Source organism: Nannospalax galili, unplaced genomic scaffold (assembly GCF_000622305.1).
Source record: "Nannospalax galili isolate Female #2095 unplaced genomic scaffold, S.galili_v1.0 scaffold781, whole genome shotgun sequence".
NCBI lineage: Eukaryota > Metazoa > Chordata > Mammalia > Rodentia > Spalacidae > Nannospalax > Nannospalax galili.
The window spans coordinates 660,969-684,619 of record NW_008346898.1 but is presented as its reverse complement, the minus strand read 5'-3'; the positions used below and the strand labels follow the sequence as shown (position 1 = coordinate 684,619).

The 23,651-nt window shown below is 41.7% G+C and overlaps 1 protein-coding gene across 10 annotated transcripts in view; it reads right to left on the bottom strand.

The window, feature by feature from the left end:
* Positions 1-23,651, bottom strand: part of Helz (helicase with zinc finger) — a 190,728-nt gene that overhangs the window by 159,733 nt on the left and 7,344 nt on the right. For 3 of the 10 annotated variants that reach the window (XM_029568373.1, XM_029568370.1, XM_029568372.1), the window contains 4 exons: positions 22,352-22,408; positions 20,919-20,970; positions 20,564-20,721; positions 373-600 (listed from right to left, as the gene is read on the bottom strand). In XM_029568373.1, coding sequence (XP_029424233.1) covers positions 373-582 — 210 coding nt within the window. In that variant the 5' untranslated portion in view covers positions 583-600; positions 20,564-20,721; positions 20,919-20,970; positions 22,352-22,408. Of the gene's footprint in view, positions 1-372; positions 601-14,878; positions 15,017-20,563; positions 20,722-20,918; positions 20,971-22,351; positions 22,409-23,651 lie in introns of all 10 variants that reach the window. The other 7 variants (XM_017800641.1, XM_029568376.1, XM_017800642.2 and 4 more) reach the window with 4 other exon arrangements.

The following is a 23,651-nucleotide window of genomic DNA, read 5'->3' as shown; positions in this document are numbered from 1 at the left end:
GACCAGCAGCCCCACACTGATGTACCAGCAGCCCCACACTGGTGTACCAGCAGCCCCACACTGATGTACCAGCAGCCCCACACTGATGTACCAGCAGCCCCACACTGATGTACCAGCAGCCCCACACTGATGTACCAGCAGCCCCACACTGATGTACCAGCAGCCCCACACTGATGTACCAGCAGCCCCACACTGATGTACCAGCAGCCCCACACTGATGTACCAGCAGCCCCACACTGATGTACCAGCAGCCCCACACTGGTGTACCAGCAGCCCCACACTGGTGTACCAGCAGCCCCACACTGATGTACCAGCAGCCCCACACTGATGTACCAGCAGCCCCACACTGGTGTATCAATGATATCTACTCACCAGTTGCAAGAAAGAGGCAATTCTGTAAAGAAGACTCTCTATTTTGATGCGTTCTATCTCCAGTGGACATGGCCCTGTGAAGTCTGCCATGGAGTACTGGCCAAGAGAAAGGAGGGCCTCTGTGCAGTGCTTGAGTGCCATGTCATAGTCCTGCCTCTTCAGGGACTCACATGCTTGTTCACATGACTTTTCAGCTCTTCTGTCTTCCATGACTCAGGGACAAAAATCCTAAGATGGGGGAAAAACAGTTATGATTTAAAGACATGGTAATTATAAACTTCTGCCCCATTCCTATCTCCATCAGCTATGATCCCACTTAGCATCTTCTTTCAATGGCCTTCTGATCATCACATCTGAGCAGCAGCTACGGATGATACAAAATCTGAACTGCTCTTTATATTTTATGAAGTCTTTACTAAAAGGCAAGCCAAAATAAGCCAGGATCAAATTATTTACAAATGAACCATGAATGAAACATTTCCTATCTAAACCTTCAAATTTCAGTCTCTCAGTTTTAGCCTTCCAATTCTGTAACTGCAGAAAATCAAAGTCTGTATTGCATAGGATCTTTTCCCATCCTTAAATACTAATCTGAAAGTTTGAGCTATCTGGTAATTCAACTGAGTAAGCAATCTCCAAGAACCAGGCCCTGGGTTAACAGCCTTGAATGCAAAGATACAACATAAGGTCACTTTTTTCAAGGATCTCAGAGTCTAGCAAGCAAGTCAAGGCACAAGTGTACGAAGATAAGACTCAGTACAGCTGAGAAGGGAGCTGGATAAGAGGTATACAAAAGTTCACCATATAGATGACAGCAAGAGCAAATGTGCACTTTTCAGAGAAAAGAGTTGCGCTGAGGGCCAGCAAGATGATTCAGTAGGTAAAGGTGCATGCCAAGCCTGATGACCTGAGTCTACATGGTAGGAGAGAACTGACTCCCTCAAGTTGTCGTCTAACTGCCATACATTCACCGTGGCATGTGTAAGTCCAGCCCTCCCCCGCCCACATACAAATATTAATAGAATAAAACAGAAAGCAAGGGTTTGAGCACACATATCCCAGTTCCATCACTCAGAGAACAGAAACCTGGCAAAGAAGATCTAACTGGAAGAACTGATGGTCACAATACTGACTCAAGGCTAGCTCTAGCTGACCCCCCCTTCCCCAGCTCTGCCAGCTGGTAGACTACTTTGCTCACTCAACTGATCTGAGTTGCTCTTGGCTGGCCTCCCCAAGGGGCAACTTTGATCACCTGGTTCTGCCCTCTCCAAGCTGTTCTGCCACCATGAGCTGCAGTGAAGGATGAAAGGAAAGACTTGGCTGACAGTGAAAAGACAGCAGCAGTGAGTGAGAGTTAGATGGCAGACATAAGCAGTGGGCGAGGCCCCTTCACCTCTGCCCCTGCCGGTACTGCAGAAAAGGCAGACCCCGGGAAGGAATGGGATGGAGAAGAGTCTAAGGGATGGCCACGATATCTGTCAGCCTTTACTAAATATGAGTGGGACAGACACACAACGTCATGTTCTATCATTCCTCTGTGTGAAATTTGTGTGAATGTGTGCACGTGTGTAGACATGCATATGAAGGCCAGCAGTCATTATCGGGTATTTTTCTCAGTCACTCCCCACCTTATTGTTTTGAGACAGGATCTCTCAACTAGGTGATCTCTAGCCTCCTAGAATTTCTAACTAAAAAAAAAAAAAAACATAGTTTTAGATTTTATATTCAAGAAATCAAAGGGCTGGAGAGATGACTCAGAGGTTAAGAACACTTGCTGTTCTTCCAGAGGGCCCAGGATCAATTCCCAGCACCCACCTGCTGGCTAATAACCACTGGTAACTCCAGTTCCAGGGAATCTGATGCCCTCTTCTGGCCTCCACAGGCACTGTGTGACACAGGTGCACTTACAAACATGTAGGCAATATACTCATACACATAAAATAAAAACAATAAAAGTATTACTTAATAATTCTAACATGAAAAATAAAATCTAGTTATTAACAAGATAATGCAACAAACAGATGACATCTCCTTAGACTATCTTTTTTTAAAAAATGGGGGGGGTGCTGGAGAGCTGTTAAGAACACGGGTTGTTCTTGCAGAAGACCCAGGTTTGAATCCCAGCACCCACATAGCAGCTAACAACTGTCTGTAACTCTAGTCCCCAGGGATCCAACAGCCTCTTCTGACCTCCATGGGCATTGCACGACACAGGTGCACTTACCTACATGTAGACAATACATGCATACACATAAAATAAAAACAAATAAATAAAATTTTGAAAATGTATATGTGTGTATGTGTATGTGAAATGCTACATGTGTGTAGGTACTCATGGGAGCCAGAAGAAGGTATCAGATCCCCTGGAACTGGAATTACAGGCAGTTGTGAGCCATATAGGTGCTAAGAACCAAACTCAAGTCTTCTAGAAGAGTATTAAATTTTTTTTGGGGGGGGGGCGATCTTTTTGAGACACGGTCTCCCTGTAGCCCCAGCTGTCCTGGAACTCACTATGTAGACCAGGCTGGCCTTGAACTCAGAGACCCGTCTGCCTCTGCCTCCCAAGTGCTGGGATTAAAGGCATGTACCACCACACCCAGCGAGTATTAACATTCTTAACTGCTGAGCCATCTCTCCAGAGCACCTGATCTCTTTTTAAACTCCCTCGGCTTTCCCTCAGTGGGCTATAATTCTCAGTTTGGTTTAAGAGAGTTTAAATATTTCAGTTATGATTTGGATTTATGTTCCTGATAAAAACATGTATTGATTTGGTGAAATCAATTATCAAAAAAATTAAAAGCAGTCTTTTCTGAACTGTTGCACTGACTCTGCCAACTACACAGAAGAATGGCATTACAAGCTAATTACTAACCTAGGATGGATGCCAGTGTTGGCACCAATAACATTTAGAACTGAATATTTCTGTGCTATAGACAGCCGTCCCCTGTACTGTCTAGTCTGTTTAACAGCACCGAGACCTCCACCTACTAGATACCAAGATCACATTTCCCAACTTATAATAAGAAAAAAAAAATGTCTCTAAACATTAACAAATGTCTTCCCCAGAAACAGAATCAGCCCAGGTTGAGAACTGCTGATAGAACACACTATGTGGAAGACTGAGGAAAGAGGATCCCACTTCCAGGCTGGGCTGGGCTAAGGGGTGAGTTCAAAGACACTTTGGACAATTTAGTTAGACTCTATCTCAAGGCCAGGCATAGTGATGTACACCTTTAATCCCAGCACTTAGGAGGCAGAGGCAGGAGAATCTCTGTGAGTTCAAGGCCAGCCTGGTCTACACAGTGAGTTCCAGGCCAGCTGGGGCTACAAGAAGACCCTGTCTCAAAAAAGGCAAAAAATAATAAATAGATAAAGACCCTATCTAAATAAAGAATAAATAAAGTAATAAAGTAATAAAAGTAAATAAATAAAGTAATAAGAGGGGCTGTCGAGATGGCTCAGCAGGTAAATGTGACTGGCACCAAGTCTGATGATCTGAGTTTGATTTCTGGGACCCACATGGCAGGAGAAAACAGTCTCCTGAAATTTGTTTTCTAACCCCTGTGTGTAGTTACAAACATACACACAGGCAGACAAACATGGGTGCGCACACACACACACACACTAAATAAATGTAACAAAAAATTTTGAACTATTTTATTTTTGATTATGTGTATGTGTGTACATTGAGTATATGCATGTGTGCAGGTGCCTGCAGAGGCCAGATACACCAAAACCTCTGAAGCTAGAATTAAAGAAGGTTGTGTGCCACCTTACATGGGTGCTGGGAATTGAACTTGGGTACTCCGGAAAAGCGGCAAGCTGTCTCTCCAGTCTGTGAATATCTTTTTAAGATTTATTTTATTTTTAGTTATGTGTATGGGGGGGGTAAAAAATAACAACTTGGGCAGGGCATGGTTGTATGTGCCTTTAATCCCAGTACTCGGGAGGCAGAGGCAGGGGGATCTCTGTGAGTTCAAGGCCAGCCTGGTCTACATAGTGAGTTCCAGGCCAGCTGGGGCTACAGGGACACCCTGCCTCAAAAAGAAAATAATAATAATAATATTAATACTAATAATAATGATAATGATAATTTGGGGGTGGAGAGATGGCTCAGCAGTAGAGCACTGATTGCTCTTGCAGAGGACCTAGGTTCAATTCCTAGCTCCAACATGGCAGTTAACCACCATCCCTAACTCCAGTTCCAGGGGATCTGATGCCTTCTTTTGACCCCTGTGGGCATTCCACAACACAGGTGCACTTGCACACATGCAGGCAATACACTCATACAAAGTCATAAATAAAATTAAAAATAGTAATAATAATCTAAGTAATAATAAGGCTACTGCTCAGTGGTAGGATGCCTGCACAGCATCTATAAGGTCCTAGATTAAACCCTAGTACCACAGGAAAGAAACAAAGATAAAACCATAGATACCAGTTAGCAAATCCATCTTACAAAACTCCCACCCACCTAGACAAACATTACAAAAAGTAGCAGCAATAAAAGTAAAACTTACATTGCACAAGCTAAAATCTGCGCTTGGACAAAAGGAAGAATGGTGATGCGGGGACAGGCTAAGGCTGAGGGCCTGCCCTGAAACTCACCAGCCTGTTAAGCAGCAGTTGTGTGCCTGGGGCAAGAGACTGAACCTGAGCATCTCAGTTTGACCACCTGGATATGGTAGGAAGACAGCTACACTGCCCTCCTAGGGTGCTCCATACAAAGTGCTTAAAATGATACCTGAAGGTGGCCATCTCCCTAAACAGTCACATTTTCAGTTTTTGTAAGATGATGAAACTCACTCAACAGTACTATCTTTATAGAAAATAAAATATCATTCTATGTAACAACTTCAACTACTTGACAAAGGAATGATTTTCAACTATTTTTTTTTCATCTCAAGAAATAGGTAATAAATATGCAAGCACCGTCACTGGAGAAATAATCACATTGGTATGTCACTGACAAAGACTATTTAAAACCTGGGCTGGAGAGACAGCTCAGTGGTTAAGAATGCTTGCTGCTCTTTCAGAGGACCAGAGTTCAGCTCCCAGCATCCACTTTAGACAGCTCACAACTATCTGTAAGTTCAGCTCCAGGTAATCCAATGATCTCTTCTGGTTTCTGCGCACGTGTGTGTGTGTGTGTGTGTGTGTGTGTGTGTGAATAAATAAATCTTGTTTTTAAAAAAGACCACTTAAGCCAGGCGTGCTGGTACATGCCTTTAATCCCAGCACTTGGGAGGCAGAGGTAGACAGGTCTCTGTGAGTTCAAGGCCAGCCTGGTCTACATAGTGAGTTCCAGGGCTGGGGCTACAAGGAGACTCTGTCTCAAAAAGACCAAAAAAAAAAAAAGACTATTTAAACCCTAAAACTTCCTCCGAGGAGCAAATAAATTAACCAGAGAGCTCTCAATAACATTAATATGGAAGTGGAGATTAAGAGAACTAATACAGGGGACAACTTGGCCAACAGAGCTGAAGTCCAATACTAGGTGCAGGTGCCTGCTTCACAAGAGGACATTAAGGTTTCTGCCACAATCACCTTTGTAAGTGTGGGCTCTAGAACTCCTGCTGATGGTTAAGTTGAAGACATCCTTCCAAAATACTCCACTTTATAACACTCCAATCACTAAGTTACTTTTGACTACTTTTATAAGATAGAAATTTGTCTTAAAAATCAATGCATTTTACCACAATCCAACAAAAGTACAAAATTGGCTGGGGGCCAGCAACATGATTCAGTGGGTAAAGGCACTTGCTGTTAAGACTGCCTGCCTGAGTTCAATCCCCAGTCCCACATGGTGGAAAGAGGGAACTGACTCCCACAAGTTGTCCTCTGACATCCATACAAATACACCCTGGCACATACATGTATGGACACCCACACACATACAATTAATTAATTAATTGTAAAATTTTTTTTATTTGGCTAAGCATGGTGGCACACACCTATAATCTTAATTAACTGAGAGGCTGAGACAGGCGACTCTTATGTTTCAGGCCAGCTTGGATCAACATAGTAAGACCCCTATGTCAAAAAAGGAAGACCGGTGTGATGGCCTCTAATCCCAGCATATGCCTCTAATCCCAGCACTGGGGAGCAGAGTTCGAAGCCTGGTCTACATAGCAAGTTCCAGGTCAGTTGGGGCTTCCCAGTGCTGGGGAGGCAGAGACAAGTGAATCTCTATGAAATGGAGGCCAGCCTGGTGTACATAGTGAATTCCAGGTCAGCTGGGGCTACAGGAAGACCCTGTCTCAAAAAACTTATTAAAAAGGGGTGGGGTGAGGTGGCAGAATATATAAAGACCTCTTAAAAATGCAACAATAACCCAGGCGGGTAGTGCACGCCTTTAACCCCTAACCCCAGCACTTGGGAGGCAGAGGCAGGCGGATCTTTGTGAGTTCAAGGCCAGCCTGGTCTACATAGTGAGTTCCAGGACAGCTGGGGCTGCAGGGAGACCCTGTCTCAAAAATACAAAAAAAAAAAAAAAAAAATCATTTCATGTGCATGGTTTCTCTCTTGGTGGAGCCCCTGTCAAAATCTTCCCCAGCCTTTAATTTTCTTACCATCTTCTTATTGTTGCTTTTTTTTTTTTTTTTTTGGTTTTTTTTGGAAGGGGGCTCCCTTTAGCCCCCGCTGTCCTGGAACCCACTATGTAGATCAGGCTGGCCTTGAACTCACAGAGATCCGCCTGCCTCTGCCTCCCAAGTGCTGGGATTAAAGGTGTGCGCCACCATGCCCGGCCATGAAATGATTTTTATGGGAAAAAATACCACATAGAAAAATGTTCAATATCATTAGCCATCAGAGAAATGCAAATTAATGCCATAATCAGATATCAAAACACATTTACTAGAAGAATGAGTTTAAAATATTGCTAAGCTAGGGGTATAGCCCAGTGATAAAGCATTTGCCTAGCATGTACAGGGTCCTGAGTTCCAACCCCTACACCACGAGAAAAACAATCAAATGCAGTCCTGGTAACTATAAATGATGTAGAACAATATGTTCTGCTCTCATGAATGTAAAGTGCTACGGCCACTTGTAATTTTTTTAAAAAGTCAGATATGGGGGTTGGAGAGAAAGTTCAGTGGAAAGAGCACTTGTTATGTAATCATGTAATCAGATCCCAGCACCCACATAACAAGCCAGGTATCTGGTACATGCCTGCAACCTAGGCTCCAAGGAAGACAGAGACAGGATTTCTAGGTTTACTGGCTTACAGCCTACCCGTGAAAACACAAGCTCCAGATTCAGGGAGAAACCCTGCCTCAAAGACATAGGTACAGAGTGGTAGAGGATACCTGACACCCTCTCTGGCCTCTGCATGTGAGTGCACACACATATACACACACACACACACACACACACAATGCATATATGCTAACACACAAATACATATAGACATATGTCTCAACACCTCTTGCTCCATCCAGACAGCTATCCCAAGAAAATGAAAACTACACTTATACAAAAACCTGCGCAGAAATGTTGACAGCCGCTCTATTCAGAACTGCTCAGAATGAGAAACAGATGCCTTTTAACAGTGATTATGAAAACAGACTGTAGTGCTTCTGCACAACAGAAAACTACTCAGTGAGAAAAAGAAACAGCCTGTAACAACTTGGATGACTCTCTAAAACATTACTGTAGTAAAAGAGACCAGTCCAACCAATCAGCAAGGTAAGTCACCCGTTAAAGGCCTGGCCACTGGGCCTGGCAACCTGAGTTCCCAGGACCCACATGGTGAAAGAACTGAACTAACTCCCCGAAGTTGTCCTCTGACAACATCTGGGCCCACACACATACACACACTAAATAAATAAAATGTAATTTTTAAAAATGGAAACAGCTGGGCATGGTGGTACACGCCTTTAATTCCAGCACTGGGGAGGCAGAGGCAGGCGGATGTCTGAGAGTTCAAGGCCAGCCTGGTCTCCACAGTGTATTCAGGCCAGCTGTGGCTACAGGGAGACCCTCTCTCAAAAAGACTGCCCCCCCAAAAAAGGAAGCAGTTGCAGTCACAAAGCTTACATACTGTATGGTATTATTTACATGACACTCTCACAACGACAAGAGAAAGAGATAAATTCCATGGTTGCCAGAGGAAGAAAACTGCAAGGACAGCATGAAGGACTGTAAGGGATGACACCATTCTTAGTCGGGAGTGTGATGATGGCTGGACAAACCATTAAATTAAAAAAACAAAAAATTCACTAAAAGAAAGACAAATTTTACCATGTTAATTTTAAAACTTTAAAAATTAAATTATTTTTAAAATATTAATGTTAATATTAATGGAATATAGACAAAATATAAATCTCAGAGTTACAATTGACACATAGCTTTTAAAAATATGAAAAAATACACAAAATAAGTGGGTTACTAACAAATAGAAAACACTTGTTTCCCTTCCTCTTATGCAGAGCCTAGAAGCAGGAATGGAGCCTCAGAAAGAGTCTCCAAATAAGCCAGCCACTGGAGGTTATCTGGCACAAAATGGAGGACACTTGAAGAATGCTGTCATAGTTAGATGGCTGGTCCTGGTCCAAAAGGGAATACAGGAAGGAAAATGAAATCCATAGTGCACCACAGAGGCAGGAGGCAGACTGGCCTGGACCAAGACATTTTTAGTAATAGGTGACTAGAAGGCATTACCCGCTTCCCCCTGTGAAACTCTAATCAGCCAACCACCTTAAAGTCCAGTCTTGGAATCTTTTTTTAATGGACATGGGCAAATGGATTACCACAAGTTAAAGGTCAGTCTCACAAAAAGGGGGCTAGGGAGATGGTTCAGTCTGTAAAGTACTTGTCGCACAAGCATGAAGACCTGAGTTTATTCCCAGCACCATATAATATAAATAGTCATGAGCACCTATAATCCTAGCATTGGGTCAGTAGAGCTTCACTGGCTAGCCAGCCTACCTGAATCAGTGAGCTCCCAGTTCAGTGAGAGACCCTGTCTCAAAAAATAAGATAGAAAGCAGTTGAGAAAGACTTCCAAACTTTGGCCTCTGACCTAACACACACACACACACACACACACACACACACACACACACACACACACACATGAAACCAGTTACATTTCTTAAATTCATTTCTCTTGTTAATATAGTCATGATGAACTTTATCTCAAAAGCTCTAAATCCTTTACCTGATTAGAGACAGGCTTTAAAGAGGAAAAATGAACAGTGATCAAACTCCAGGAGCCAACAGTAATAACTAAAATTTCATCAATCTAAAGCCAAGATGATTTCTACATCTGTCTTCTAGCTATTAGCACAAAATTATCTACTTCATAATTAGAAAGAACCACACTGCATCTGTAAAGGTTTTAGAAGACTAATGAGTTATGTGCTCAATATCACAACTCTTACCTTTGACAGAAATTACTAACAGCCATTACTGATTCTTTTTCTTTTTTCCTTTTCAGTGCTGAGAATTCAACCCAGGGCCTCATATATGCTAGCAAGTACTCTATCATTGAGCACTTCCCCCAGACTCATAATGGCTCTTGATTAGGCCCCAAGATCTTTACTTACCGGACTATATAAACAATAAAATCAGAACATAAAAGACAAAGAAACATATTAAGTTTGGAGGGCTGGTGATGTAGCTTAGTTGATTAAGAGTACCTGCCTAAGATTCATAGGTTTGATTCCCAGCATCACATAAAGCTGGGTATTGGTATCATACCCCTGTAATCTCCAGCACTCAGGAGGTGGTGGCAGAGGATCAGAAGTTCAAAGTCATCCTCAGCTACATAACAGAGTTCAAGGCCAGCCTGGGCTACATGAAATCTTGTCTCAAACAAACAGAATCAATGAGATGGCTAAGCAGGTAAAAGTGCTTACCACCAAGCCTGACGACCTGAGTTCAATCTCTAGAACCCACACAGTGAAAGGAGAAAACTAATTCCCATAAGTTGTCCTCTGACCTTCACATATACACTATGGCACACACATACCCATATACATGCACACAAATACACACACACAATAAATGTTAATAAAACTGTTTAAACACTGGACTTCTTTCATATTAAAAAAAGTTCTTAGGGGCTGGAGAACACTGGCTGAGAAGACTTGCTGCTCTTGCAGATGACCTGGGTTCAATTTCCAACACTCACACAGCAGCTAACAATCAGCCCTAGGTCATTTCCAGGTGATAAGCTTGGGCAATACTGGTGGGCATGTGGAGTCACTGTGTCCAACAGCCTCTCCTGGCCTCCAAAGACACTGCACTTACTTAACATATACATAGGCAAAACACTCAGACACATAAAATAAAAAAAAACCAAAAATTTTTGTTTAATTAATAGACTTTCTCGTTTGAAATTTTGAAAAAAAAAATTTCTTAGGCAACAACACAAAAATTTTAAAGAGAAGAACTGCTGGAAAAAAACTGGAAATACATATTTTTTAAGTTAGCAATATGCCTATAATTTGCCTAAGTATATTTTCTCTGTGAGAGTTCCATTATTGCCCTGAAATAAGACTATACTAGAAAGTAAATGTGCTATGACCACAGAAAGAAATCCAGATTAACCCATTACTAAAATAACCCACACGACTTCATCCAGAAGAGCAAGGAAAGCTTATCAGAATATGCCCCTCATGCCTACCAAGCAACAGGGTGAGGCACAGCCGCAGGAAGCCTGACGCCTGCAGAGCACAGCTGCACTGGGCAGCTGTACTGAGCTGGCCTGGCCTTAGACTCGCTAGGTGGTACAAGTATACCATGCTTCCTCTAGGAGAAAAAGTTAAGAGCCATCATTCCCCAAAGGACACAATGACTCCACAATGCCCACCAAGCTCATCACCATGTACTGGATCAATCGCAATCGAGTTACAACCCAACTTTCTCCCCACTCCCCACAGACCCCAAGCTGCACAGTCAGGCCTCTCATGGTGCTGCTCCCTTGCATCTTCATCATCTCTGGACCTACATGCCACCCAGCTTTTAATGAACTCCTCAAACCAGCTGTCTTTCCTATAGAATTATTTAGCCTCTTAAATCATCTATTATATTAGATTATACATATATATGTGATTATCTGCCCAATACAATGATTTTATAAACAGAAGTCCAGTTTTCAGCCATTTTTATCCCCATGACAACCACCTAATTCCCTAAAACTATTCAATAGGCAATTAATTTCCCAAAGAAATGACCCAGAATAACCAAATGCCAAGCATTCCAAGAACTGTCATGTACCAAATTCAGTTCCCATTAGATGCCAAGGTATAAGGAGGAATGCTGTACTATCTTTAAATGTATCTGCTTTTGTCCAAGACTAGAATCTGTAATTGTTCTATAGAATACATAAGCAAAATAGTACGCAAAGTTTTATTTATTGTAATGTACATAACACTCAGCTAGACTTGAATTTTTCTCTAAAACATAAAATCATTAGTTACACGTATATACACAAATAAATAAATGTAAAAAAATTATTTAAGGGCCAGTAATATGCTTAGTAGGTAAAAGTACCTGCTGCCAAGCCTGACTGACCTGAGTTCAGTCCCCAGAACCCACATGGTAGAAAGAGAACCAACTCTCATTAAGTTGTCCTCTGACCTTCACACACATAAATAATAAAATTAATTTTCTAAACTTCTGAGTCTACAAGAAGCATCTGAAGAGACTAACCCTATGAAAGAAAACTAGAAATCAAGTTTATTAACAATATTCCATTTTGAAAGTCCTTTCACAGGAGGCAAATGCTTCTGAATTTCAAAAATCAATGGATTTCAGTATTCCAAAGTACAATGTTTTATTTTGCTTGTTTGTTTATTTGAGACAGGCTAGTCTGGAGCTCATGTAGCCTAGGCTGGTTGAAAATCGCAGCAATTCTTCTGCCTCAACCTCTTGATTATAGGCATGAGCCACCACACCAGGCACACACAAAATGTCTGACATACACAAAGAAATACTCTGATAGACTTTCTACCATCTGTGTTAGTATGAAAATGTTTTTTAGTATTCAAGAGCTAAAATTGAGATTCTCTTTCCATCTATCGCTGATTTTTCCTGACTCTCAGAACCGCTAGCAATCCGAGATAGCCTTCCTACCTTCAATAATTCCAAATTATTTTCTAGAGTTTGTTTGCATCTCCTCCTAAACCATTTATCAAATTTTTTAATCAAAAAAGATACAAAGAAACCACCCATATTTGATTTTTGCTTGGGGTTTTTTGTTTTCTTTTGGTTTGGTTTTTTTGAGACAGAGTATTCCTGTAGCCACAGCTGGGCTGGAACTTGCTATGTAGATCAGGCTATACTCAACCTCACAGAGATCTGCCTCTCAGATGCTGGGATCAAAGCTGTGTACCACCACACCCAGCTACCATCTATATTTGAGAAGTCAGTAAATTATACTAAAAGAATGACTTCTAGGGCTGGGGAGATGGCTCCGTGGGTAAAACTGTTTGCTGTATAAGTGAGATAACCTGAGTTCCTGGATCCCATGTAAGGTGTTAAGAGAGAACCAACTCACAAAGTTGTCCTTTGACCTCCACACAAGCACCCACACCCCCACAGCCTCCCCCACACCACACACACAATACATACATATACAATATTTTTAATGAATGAATTCTAGTAGAGACTGCTTCTTTTTCTGATAAAGTCTCAGACTGTAGCCCATATAATTTAGAGCTACCCAGGTCACTCAGGTTGGTTTCAAACTCCAGATCCTCCAGCCTCAGTCCTGCTGAAATTTTTATCATAAAACAAACTTCCCCAGCCAGGATGATGCACACGAGTAGACAAACACTGAAAAGAATGTGGCAGGAAGATCACGTGCTGGGCTGTATCCATTCTCTCTATACTATTATCTAATATTTCTATATTTTATTGTCATAAAACATTTTCCTTTATATTTTCCTTTTCCCTTTCAGAGTCTCTGAGTAGATATGTAATTGTATCACAGTTCAAAACAGTTGAACTTCTTAAATAAAGAACAAATCATGAGGCTGGAGAAATGCTCAGCAGTTAAGAGCACTGGCTATTCTTACAGAGGGCCCAGGTTCAGTTCCCAGCATTTACATGGCAGCTAACAACCTTCCATAACTCCAGTACCAAGAGATCCATTGTTTCTTCTGGCCTCCACATTGTACACCCTTAGTTCACTTACATACAAGCAGACAAAACACTGTTGCACATAAATTTTAATTAGAAATTAATGTATTCTGTAGTCTAATTTTTCTAATATATATGTGTACTGAATGTTTTACATGAAAAAGCAAGTATAAGAAACAAAATACAGAGGCTGGGAAGATGGCTAAGTGAGTAAATTGCTGGCTGTATAAGCATAAGGAGCCAAGTTCTGATCCCCAGCAACCACATAAAAAGGCAGAAACAGCAGCCCTCAGCACTGGTGGGGCAAAAATAGGCAGATCCCAGGAGCTCACTGCCCGGCCAATGTAGCCCAGGTGAGCTCCAGGTTCAGTCAAACTGTCTCAAAAAATAAGGTGCACTAGTGAGTTCAGTGGTTAAAGATACTTGCCACCCAGCCTAAAGACAAGTTCAATACCTTGGGACCCACATGGAAGGGGAGAACCAACTCCTGAAATTGTCCTCTCTCTCACAAACACACACACAAATAAATAAATAAATAATGTACTATTTTAATCATAAAAAATAATAAGGTAGAAAGTGATAGAAGACACCCACTGTAGATCTCTGGCCTCCACACATGCATTCACAGGACACACACCCACAGGCACACACACACACACACACACACAGATTCAAATAAATAAACTTTTTTAAAAAAAGGTTGGGGGCAGGCTGGAATATATAAAACATGAATATCTTTCTCAAAAAATTTATAACTTCAGTGTAATTATGAGGAAAAACCCAAACTGAAGTATACGCTATGAAATAAATTTGACCAATAGTCCTTAGAACTGTCATGAAAAAAAGTTGGAAAACCTGTGACAGTTTGGAGGAGACTAGGACATGGCAAGTACAATGTGGGATTCTAGGCAGGCATATGCTGGGAGAGAAAAGAAGGTTAGTAGGAAAACTGATTAAGGGCTGGAGAGATGGTTCAGCGGTAGAAGGTGCTTGCTGCTCTTGCAAAGGACCTGAGTTCAGTCCCCAGCACCCACTTTAGGCAGCTCACAATTACCTGTAACTCCAGCTCAAAGGGATTTAATCCTCTCTTCTGGTCTCCTCAGGCACCTGCACTCACATGCACATACATACACACAGATACCGACACACAGACAGACTGGCAGACAAAAAGATACACACACACACACACAAACACACACACACACACACACACACACACACAAATAAAAAATAAATCTTAAAAACAAAAAGGCTAGGCACACATCTTTAATGCCAGCACTCAAGAAGCAGAGGCAGGCAGATCTCTGTGAGTTTGAGGCCATAGCAAGTTCCAGGCCAGCTTGAGCTACACAGTGAAACCTGTCTCAAAAAAAAAAAAGAGAGGAAAATTAATGAAACCCAAATAAAGTCTGACCTTGGTTAATAGTGATGAGTCAATGAATTTCCTTGGATTTGACAAACACGCCACAGATATTCAAAACATCATCAATGGAGGGAACTGGATGAAGATTGTATACGAGATCTGGTCTACATCTGCAGCTCCTCTGTAAAGCTAAAATTAGTCCAAAATTACGTGTTTATTAAAAGTAAATATGGGGGCTGGAGAGATGGCTCAGCAGTTAAGAGCACTGGCTGTTCTTGCAGAAGACCTGGGTTTGAATCCCAGCACCCACATGCAGCTAACAACCATCTATAACTCCAGTTCCAGGGGATCTAACACCTTCTTCGAACTGCAATTAATTCTACTACTCTTCCTGCAAAAACCCTTCCATATAGCCATCCTTTGAAGCCTCTCTCACTCTTGAGAGTTCTTCCTCACTTTTCCTTAATAACTCTATGTTCACTCCACTAAAAAAAACTAGGGGCTGGAGAGATGGCTCAGCAGTTAAGAGCACTGGCTATTCTTGCAGAGGACCAGGGCTTGGGTCCCAGCACCCTCACGACAGCTAACAACTGTCTGTTACTCCAGTACCCAGGAATCCGATGTCCACTTCTGGCCTCCATGGGCACTGCATGCACATAGTCCACTTATGTATATGTAGGCAGAACACTCATACACATAAAATAAAAATAATTTTTTTTTAAAACCACCATTCTAAGCCCGGCATGGTGGTACACCCCTTTAATCCCAGCACTAGGGAGGCAGAGGCAGGCAGATCTCTGAGTTCAAGGCCAGCCTGGTCTACATAGTGAGTTCTAGAACAGCTAGGGCTACAGGGAGACCATCTCAAAAAGACCAAAAAAAAAAAACACCATTCTATACAAGTGTGCCACTGAACTCTGGCCTCTAGGTGAGGACCTCTGCACTGTAGGTGAGACAGAGAAGCAGGTGCTCAACCGACTTGGAAGCAGAAGGCAGAAGTCTTCATGACTCTAGCTTCTGAGGACCTGAATTTCCTTAGCTGTTGCCTCAATAAACCTCAAGCTCCTACTATGTTCAAAGGTATGATTCCAACTTTCTGCTAGCTCCTTAAACTCAACAATCAAAACCAAGCTCATCACTTCTCTCTCATAAGCCCTCAAGGCCAATTCTTCTTCCTGATTTTGCTAGTGTCCAATTCTTCAGGCTCCCTATGATAGCCACAACCTCACCTACTTAACACATAGGATTCACTGTTTCCTCCTATACTCCTGGACCCAATCAGCCACCACCTCTCCCCCATCAGTGTCTAAACTATGCCTTACATCCATCACCTCCTTCCCAAGTTCACCAATTTAATTCAAGCCTTCATCACCCCTTGCTTGCACTACAACCATGAACCCAGGCAGCCTCTGACCCTCTTCCTTCTTCTCTATCAATCTGTCACCTTACCCAGTCCTAGCCGTTGGCAACTTTACCTTCTGCTCCATTACTATACTAGGACCCAAGTAACAGATACAGTTTTCTACCACCCACACTTCCCATCTACATGTGACTTAAGTGCCACCTCTTCAAATGGAAATGTTCCCTGCTATCCCCAAAAGGGCAGGATCACTCCCCCCACTGAATCCCTACATACTTCATGTGAACCCCTTTTACAGTATACCAAATTCTTATTTGTTCTCTCACATCTTGGTACATTATTCTTTCTACAAAATGGTTAGTTCCTCATCAGCAGGAACAATCTTTTGCTTCTATTTACATGTCTTAGAACAAAGGTTCTCAAAGAGTGTGCTGGGCACACTGACATGCTATCATTGAGTTAAAGATGTCCTACATACCTGGCATGGTAGCCCACGCCTTTTGTTCCAGCACTCAGGAGGCAGAGGCAGGTGGATCTCTGAGTTCAAGGCCAACCTGGTCTATATAGTGAGTTCAAGGCCAGCTGGGGCTGCAAGGAGATCCTGCCCCGCCCCCCAAAAAAAGACCAAAAAAGATGTCCTACACAGTACTCTCCTCAGTCTTCCTAACAGCCACAAGAGACATTAGAAGTTGAAGCCCTAACTGATCAAGCTGAAAGCAGACGCCTCCTCCTTCAATGCCATATACAACTTCAGAATTGAGAAGCACTTAGATTATACAACACTGTGATAGGTAGTGAATGCCCAATAAATACTTGCTAAGTTAAATAATCGAATAACCATCTATCTGCCTTCAGTCACAACCCTCCAATATCACTCATCACTCAGACCATATGCTCTTACAAACATTTCCTTGGAACATGTTCCAGGTATCTTTCTAATAATTCTTTATTTAATAGATGGTTACACTGGCCTTATCATCCAAAGCACACATCAATTGTTTATTGTATAATAAAGCAATAGATAAGAACAAACACAACTCAAATAGTTAAACTCAATGTTATAGCTTAATGAGAAACAAAAGCCATTTTATACTACTAAATTAAGGGGGGGAAAAAACTTCTAAGGAAAAAATGAATTTCTCCCCAATTTATAGTGAAACAAGCAAATGTATATTTTCCAGGAGTACAAGTTGGTATGACACTCTTAGTGTTAGTGTAAAACAATATACATCAAAAGCCATAAAAATATTCACTAACATAAATATTCATTAACATAATAATGTACTCCAAAATCTATGCTAGAGATGTAATTAGTCTGAAAAGACAATAACATCCACAATGATGTAGATTAAAGGGTTAACTGAAAGCCATTCAGTAATTTAAATAATTTATTTAATAAATTAATAAAAAAAGATTTAGGTAGGTCTAGTGATGTAGCTCAGTGGTTCGAGTGCTTCCTTGCATGCACCAAGTCCAGGTTCAATTCCCAGCATCACATAAACTGGGTGTAGTGGCACACAGCTATAATCCTAGTACTCAGGAAGTAGAAACAGATGGATCAGAAGTTTAATGTCATGCTTGGCTACATAAAGAGTCTGAGGCCAAGCTAAGCTAGATGGAATTATTTTTGCAACTTTTCCACTTATAAATTAAAACTGAGAAACTTGGGACTGGAGAGATGGCTCAGCAGTTAAAAGCACTGGGTGCTCCTGAAAAGGACTTGAGTTCGATTCCCAGCACCCACATGGCAGCTAACAATAGTCCATAACTCCAGTTCCAGTGGAATCCAACATCCTCTTATGACCTCCATGGGCACTGCACAATGCAGGTGCACTTACACACATGCAAGCAATACACTTATATACATAAAATAATAAAACATTTTTAATAAATAACTTTTAACTGGAAAATTACAACATGGAAATGTTTATCATGGTCTAGTAAGTTTTTTAAAACATCAATTATTATATGCAATAATTAAAAATGAATTTAAAGTATGTATATCTTGAAAAAGAATGCCAAAAGAAAATCCACTGAGGATAATAAACCCAAACATTTAACAATTTACTAGCATCAATTTATTCAACAATAAGAAAGTTCCAGGGGCTTGAGAGGGGTTGAGAGCACCGTTGCTCTCGCAGAGGACCCAAGTTCGGTTCCCAGCACTCACATGAAGCTGCTTAAAACTGTCTGCAACTCCAACTTCAAGGGACCTAACTGACACTCTCTCCTGGCCTTCCCTACATACACGTATACATACATGCACACAGACAAACACACATACACATAATAGAATTAATCTGAGAAGAAAAAAAGGTTTCAGCATACCCAAGAAAGAAGCCTCAAGAATAGAACCAGCTGGCCTAGTAGGGTGGCACATGCCTTTAATTCCAGCACTCAGCAGAAGCAGGCAGATCTCTGTGAGTCTGATACCAACCTAGTCTATATAGAGAGTTCTAGACCTTTCAGGGCTAGGTAGTAAGACCCTGTCTCGAAAAAAAAAAAAAAAAAATAGGTGTGGTAGTGCATGCCTTATCCCAGCATTCAGAAGGCAGAGGCAGGCGGATCGCTGTGAGTTGAAGGCTAGCCTTGCCTACATAGCAAGTTCCAGGCTAGATGGGGTTAAAGGGATACCCTGGCTCAAAAAAAAAAAAAAAAAAAGGCCAGGCATGGTGGCACATGCCTTTAATCCCAGTGCTCAGGAGGCAGAGGCAGGCGGATCTCTATGAGTTGAGGTCAGCCTGGTCTACATAGTGAGTTCCAGACCAGCTGGGGCTACAGGGAGACTGTCGCAAAAAGGACCAAAAACAAAAAAGACAAAAAATAGAGGCTAGAAAGATGGTTCAGTGGTTAAGAACACTAACTGCTTTTGCAGAGGACCCAGGTTCAGCACCCAGCATCCATATGGTGGATAACAGTCCATAACTCCAGTTCCAAAGGATCCAATGCCCTCTTCTGATCTCTATGAGAACTGCGCAATACAGGTACGCTCCTATACATACAGGCAAAACACACACATAAAAGTTTAAAAAAAGGAGGTGGGGCTGGAGAGATGGCTCAGTAGTTAAGAGCACTGGCTGTTCTTGCAGAGGACCTGGGTTCAATTCTCAACACCCACATGGCAGCCAACAAACCATTCCAGTTCCAGGGGAATTCAATGCCCTCTTCCAACCTCTGCAGGCATTACATGACATGAGTGCACATACACACATGTAGGAATATATTCATACACACAAAAAAAAATTAAAAATAATAAATACTTTTTTAAAAAAGAACCACCCATCCCTTCTACTGCTCAGTGACTTTTTTAAAGATTTACTTTTATTTTCTTTTTGTGTTTGCCTGCAGATATATAAGTGTACCACATTATATGCATTGTCTGAAGAGGCCAGAGGGAGTCAGAGTCCTTGGAGTTTGGCAGTTAGTAGGCTGTGAGTGCTGGGAACCCAAACTGGGTCCTCTGCAAGAGCTGCTGAGCCATCAATCCAGTCTTTTCTTTTTCTTTTTTTTGAAATAGGGTCAGTCATCTTGCCACAGTCTCTGAAGTGCCAGATCAGGCATGATTCACTATCCCCAGCTCCTTTTTCTAGGTTTTTCAGACAGGATCTCACTGTATCTCAGATACCTTGTGATTCAGTATGTAGTCTGAGCTAGCCTTGAGCTTTTGATTCTTCTGCCTTCCTCTCCAAGTACTGAGATTACAGATGTGGGCCAACATGCCCAGCTCTATCTTGGTTTTTCAAGGACCAATAATTCACCTCAAATAGACTTCCAACTATCCTTACAAACCTACAGTGGACAAACGACACAAAATACCATACTCATTCAAGAATAAAGGAACAATCTTAATGATCAGCAAGAAGCTGAGCCCAAATTTTACTGTAAACTTTACAAGTATAGTTTTGCTGCATTCATTAATGGCTGCAGGAGTCTGAAGATCAATGTGCTGACTCAGCAGTGGAATGAATCAGTTAAGGGCAATATGGCCATGGACAAATCAAAGAATAGGGACTAGGAAGCATGGGTACAGTTAAAAAAGAAAAAAAAAAATTTTAAAGGCCAGGTGTGGTAGCACACTTATCCTATAATCCGAACACTCAGGAGAGGCAGAAGCAGGATGATTCCAAGCTTGAAATCAGCCTGGGCTATACAGCAAGGCCCCATCTTAGACAACGGAAAAAAGTGTCTAGTGGTGGCCAGGCTCTATGGTGCATGCCTTTAATCTCAGTACCTGGAAGGCAGAGGCAGATGGAGCTCTGTGAATTCAAAGTCAGCCTGGTCTATACAGCTATTTCTAAACCAGCCAGTGGCACATAGTGAGAACCTGTCTCAAAAAAAAAAAAAGAATGAAAAGTAGCTATTCTTGTAAATCTTACCAGACAAGAGTCCAAAAAGCAAGACGGCAAGGCTTTCTGGAGATGAAGATGTCCAACAAAAGACTAGTGTTGAAATACATCAAAAAGTAAGTTTAGAGCGGAGGGTGTAGCTCAGTGACGGAGCACGTGCCTAGCGTGCTTGAGGCTCTAGGTCAATCCTAGAACCAAAATAAAGACAGTATTTCAGTGCTGATGGCCTACAAGGTTAATACTAAAACAGTCTTCCAGAGGCTAGGGATACTGCTATAATAGAGCACTTGGCTAGCATGTGAAATGAATTCAAACCCCAGTAATGAGAGAGAGAGAGAGAGAGAGAGAGAGAGAGATGGTTCAAGGGTTAAGAGCTTGATACCACCTGCAACTCCAGTTCCAGGGGATCAAACGCCCTCTTCCAGCTTCATAGGCACCTGCATGCAAGTGCACAAACATACACATAAAAATCTTTTTTTTGAAATCTTTTTCTTTTTTTTTTTTTTTTTTGGTCTTTTTGAAACAAAATCTCCCTATAGCCCCAGCTGACCTGGCGCTCACTATGTAGATCAGGCTGGCCTTGAACTCACAGAAATCCACCTGCCTCTGCCTCCTAAGTGCTGCCATTAAAGCTGTGTGCCATGCCCGGCTTTTTCTTTTTTTTTTTTAAGCTAGGGTTTCATGTAGCCCACACTGGCCTCCAACTTGCTCTATAGTCCAGCCTTGAAGTCTCAACCCAACCCGCCTGCCTCAGCCTCCTGATTGCTATGATTACAGGTGTGTGTCCCACTTTTTTCCATAGTATTTCCATTTTAAAATCAAAGATGATGATACTACAATGGACCAAGAAGCTTAATTAAACTAAACTAACTAGCAGGCATTTCAATAAAAGATAAATAATTTGAAGGACTGATAGCAAAAAGGCACTAAAACCATTAGGAAAAGTCCTACCTTTGGTTTCTACTAGTATGCTGTCAGTATTTAGATCCTCCAGAATGCGCGTGTGTGTGTGTGTGTGTGTGTGTGTGTGTGTGTGTGTGTGTGTGTATGGTCATTCATAACCCAATATTCAGAATAGATAACAAGAAAGCAATTCTTACTGACTGCCAGAACAGAGTGATTACCACTGAAGAATGTTGACGTGGTAGCTCAAGTTCCAATCACATGCAGACAAGCTGAGCCTCAGGGCAGTTACTCATTCAGAAGTGACAGATTAACCTACCTCACCTCTCTCCATACTAGTCTGACAAAGTAGCAGGCAGTCTCTTGAGAGCCAGTTCATCACAAATCTGTTCCTAAGGTAGCCAACTTGATTAGGTCCTGCAGCCCCCAGATACTTGTCATACAGCCCTACCACCTTGTGCCACATCATCCTTTCTAGCCAGACATTCTTACAAAAATGAAGTCTCCAAATATGGCCAATGTACACTGATATACAGGTCTGAAAATATGAGGGGCTGAAGAGATGGCTCAGCACTGATAGCTCTTGTAGAAGACCCAGGTTCAGTTCCTAACACCCACATGGTGACCAACAACCATCTATAACTCCAGTTCTAGGGGGATCTGATGGCCTTTTCTGGCTTCTGTGGGCACCATACTCACATGGTGCACTTAGATACAAGCAGGCAAAACACTCATACACATAAATCTTAAAAATAAATAAATTTTTAAAAAAATAAAAGAAAATATCATAATGAAACCCATTACTTTGTACACCAAAAAACTAATAAAAATGAAAAGAAGAAATGTCTCTTATCCCCTCTTCAGGTGTCACTGAACTTTTGTCTTTTACATAAAGCTTTCCTAAACCATACTCACCTGCAGTTCACTGCACTGGGTATCACCCAAATAGCCCATCAGAGCTCTTTATAGTTTCTAAAAGAGAGAGAAAAAAGCTTCAAATTCTTGATATAAAATATCATTGACTGATAGATGCAGTGGCACACAAATGTAATCCCCCCACATATATGTAATCCCAACACACACATGTAATCCTGGCACACAAAATAGATCTTGGGTCAAGGTCAGCCTTGGTTATATATCAAAAACCTGTCTCCAAAAAGACAATAAACAAAAACACTAGTAATTGATGAATCATTTCTAAAGCATCTGCATCCACTATTCACAGCATCTGGCCTTTCAGTCCATAGTTATTCAGTCAAATGTAGCAGAGCCAGCCAAGGATCAAAAGCCCTGAGACAAGCTTCCAGAAATAAGTTTTCACACTGCTTCTACTGAGCTGTGTGACTTTAGGTAGGTCAGTTTCTCCAGGCCTACATTTCCTCAACTGGATGATAAAACAGTTAGGGAGTATGGGTGTAGCTCAGTCAGTAGAATGTTTGCCTGGCATTCATGAAACCCTGGGTTCAACCCCCAGCACTGGCATGGTGCTACATGCCTGTAATCCCAGGACTAGAGAGGTAGAGGCAGGAGAATCTGAAGTTCAAGAACAGCTTGGGCGATATGAGATCCAACAGATGTAAAGAAAGAAAGGAAAGGAAAAGGAAAAGGAAAGGGGTAAAAAGAAGATAAATTAACTAGAGACAGCAGAAAGAAATCTGGTTCTACCACCCAACTGATCTTCTGGTATACTAGTTACTTTACAATCAAGTCTAAACTTCCTCCTTTGCAAAATGGAAACAACTGTCTTGAGAGCTGTTAGGAGAAACAGCGGTGATGGGTTACAAAAAGCCCATAGTAAGTATCTGGAGCAGCTTATCATAAAATCCAATAGATGGTAACTAGTTACCACCTTTCCCCAACCCCAAGATTATATGAATTCATTCATAAATATTAGTTAAAAGGGTCAATAAATAAACACTTTCCCCAGCCTGACCATAAGACTAATTGTTTAAATGTCTAACAATTCAATGTTATCTTAAACTGATGGTAGTTTAAGATTGTCACCAACACTTAACATTACAGCAGAGCAGAATAAGCTCTGGTTCAAAGACCATCTTCCTGACACTTCACCCTAATCTCAATATTACCAGTACACCTCAAGATCAGACTGTTCCTCCGAGAGCTACATGACATTGAGCCACTTACCAAGGCCCGTGCAGGGGAGCAGGACTAGATGGAGGAAGAAAGAGGCTTTGGGGCTTTTTTTTAACCTTTT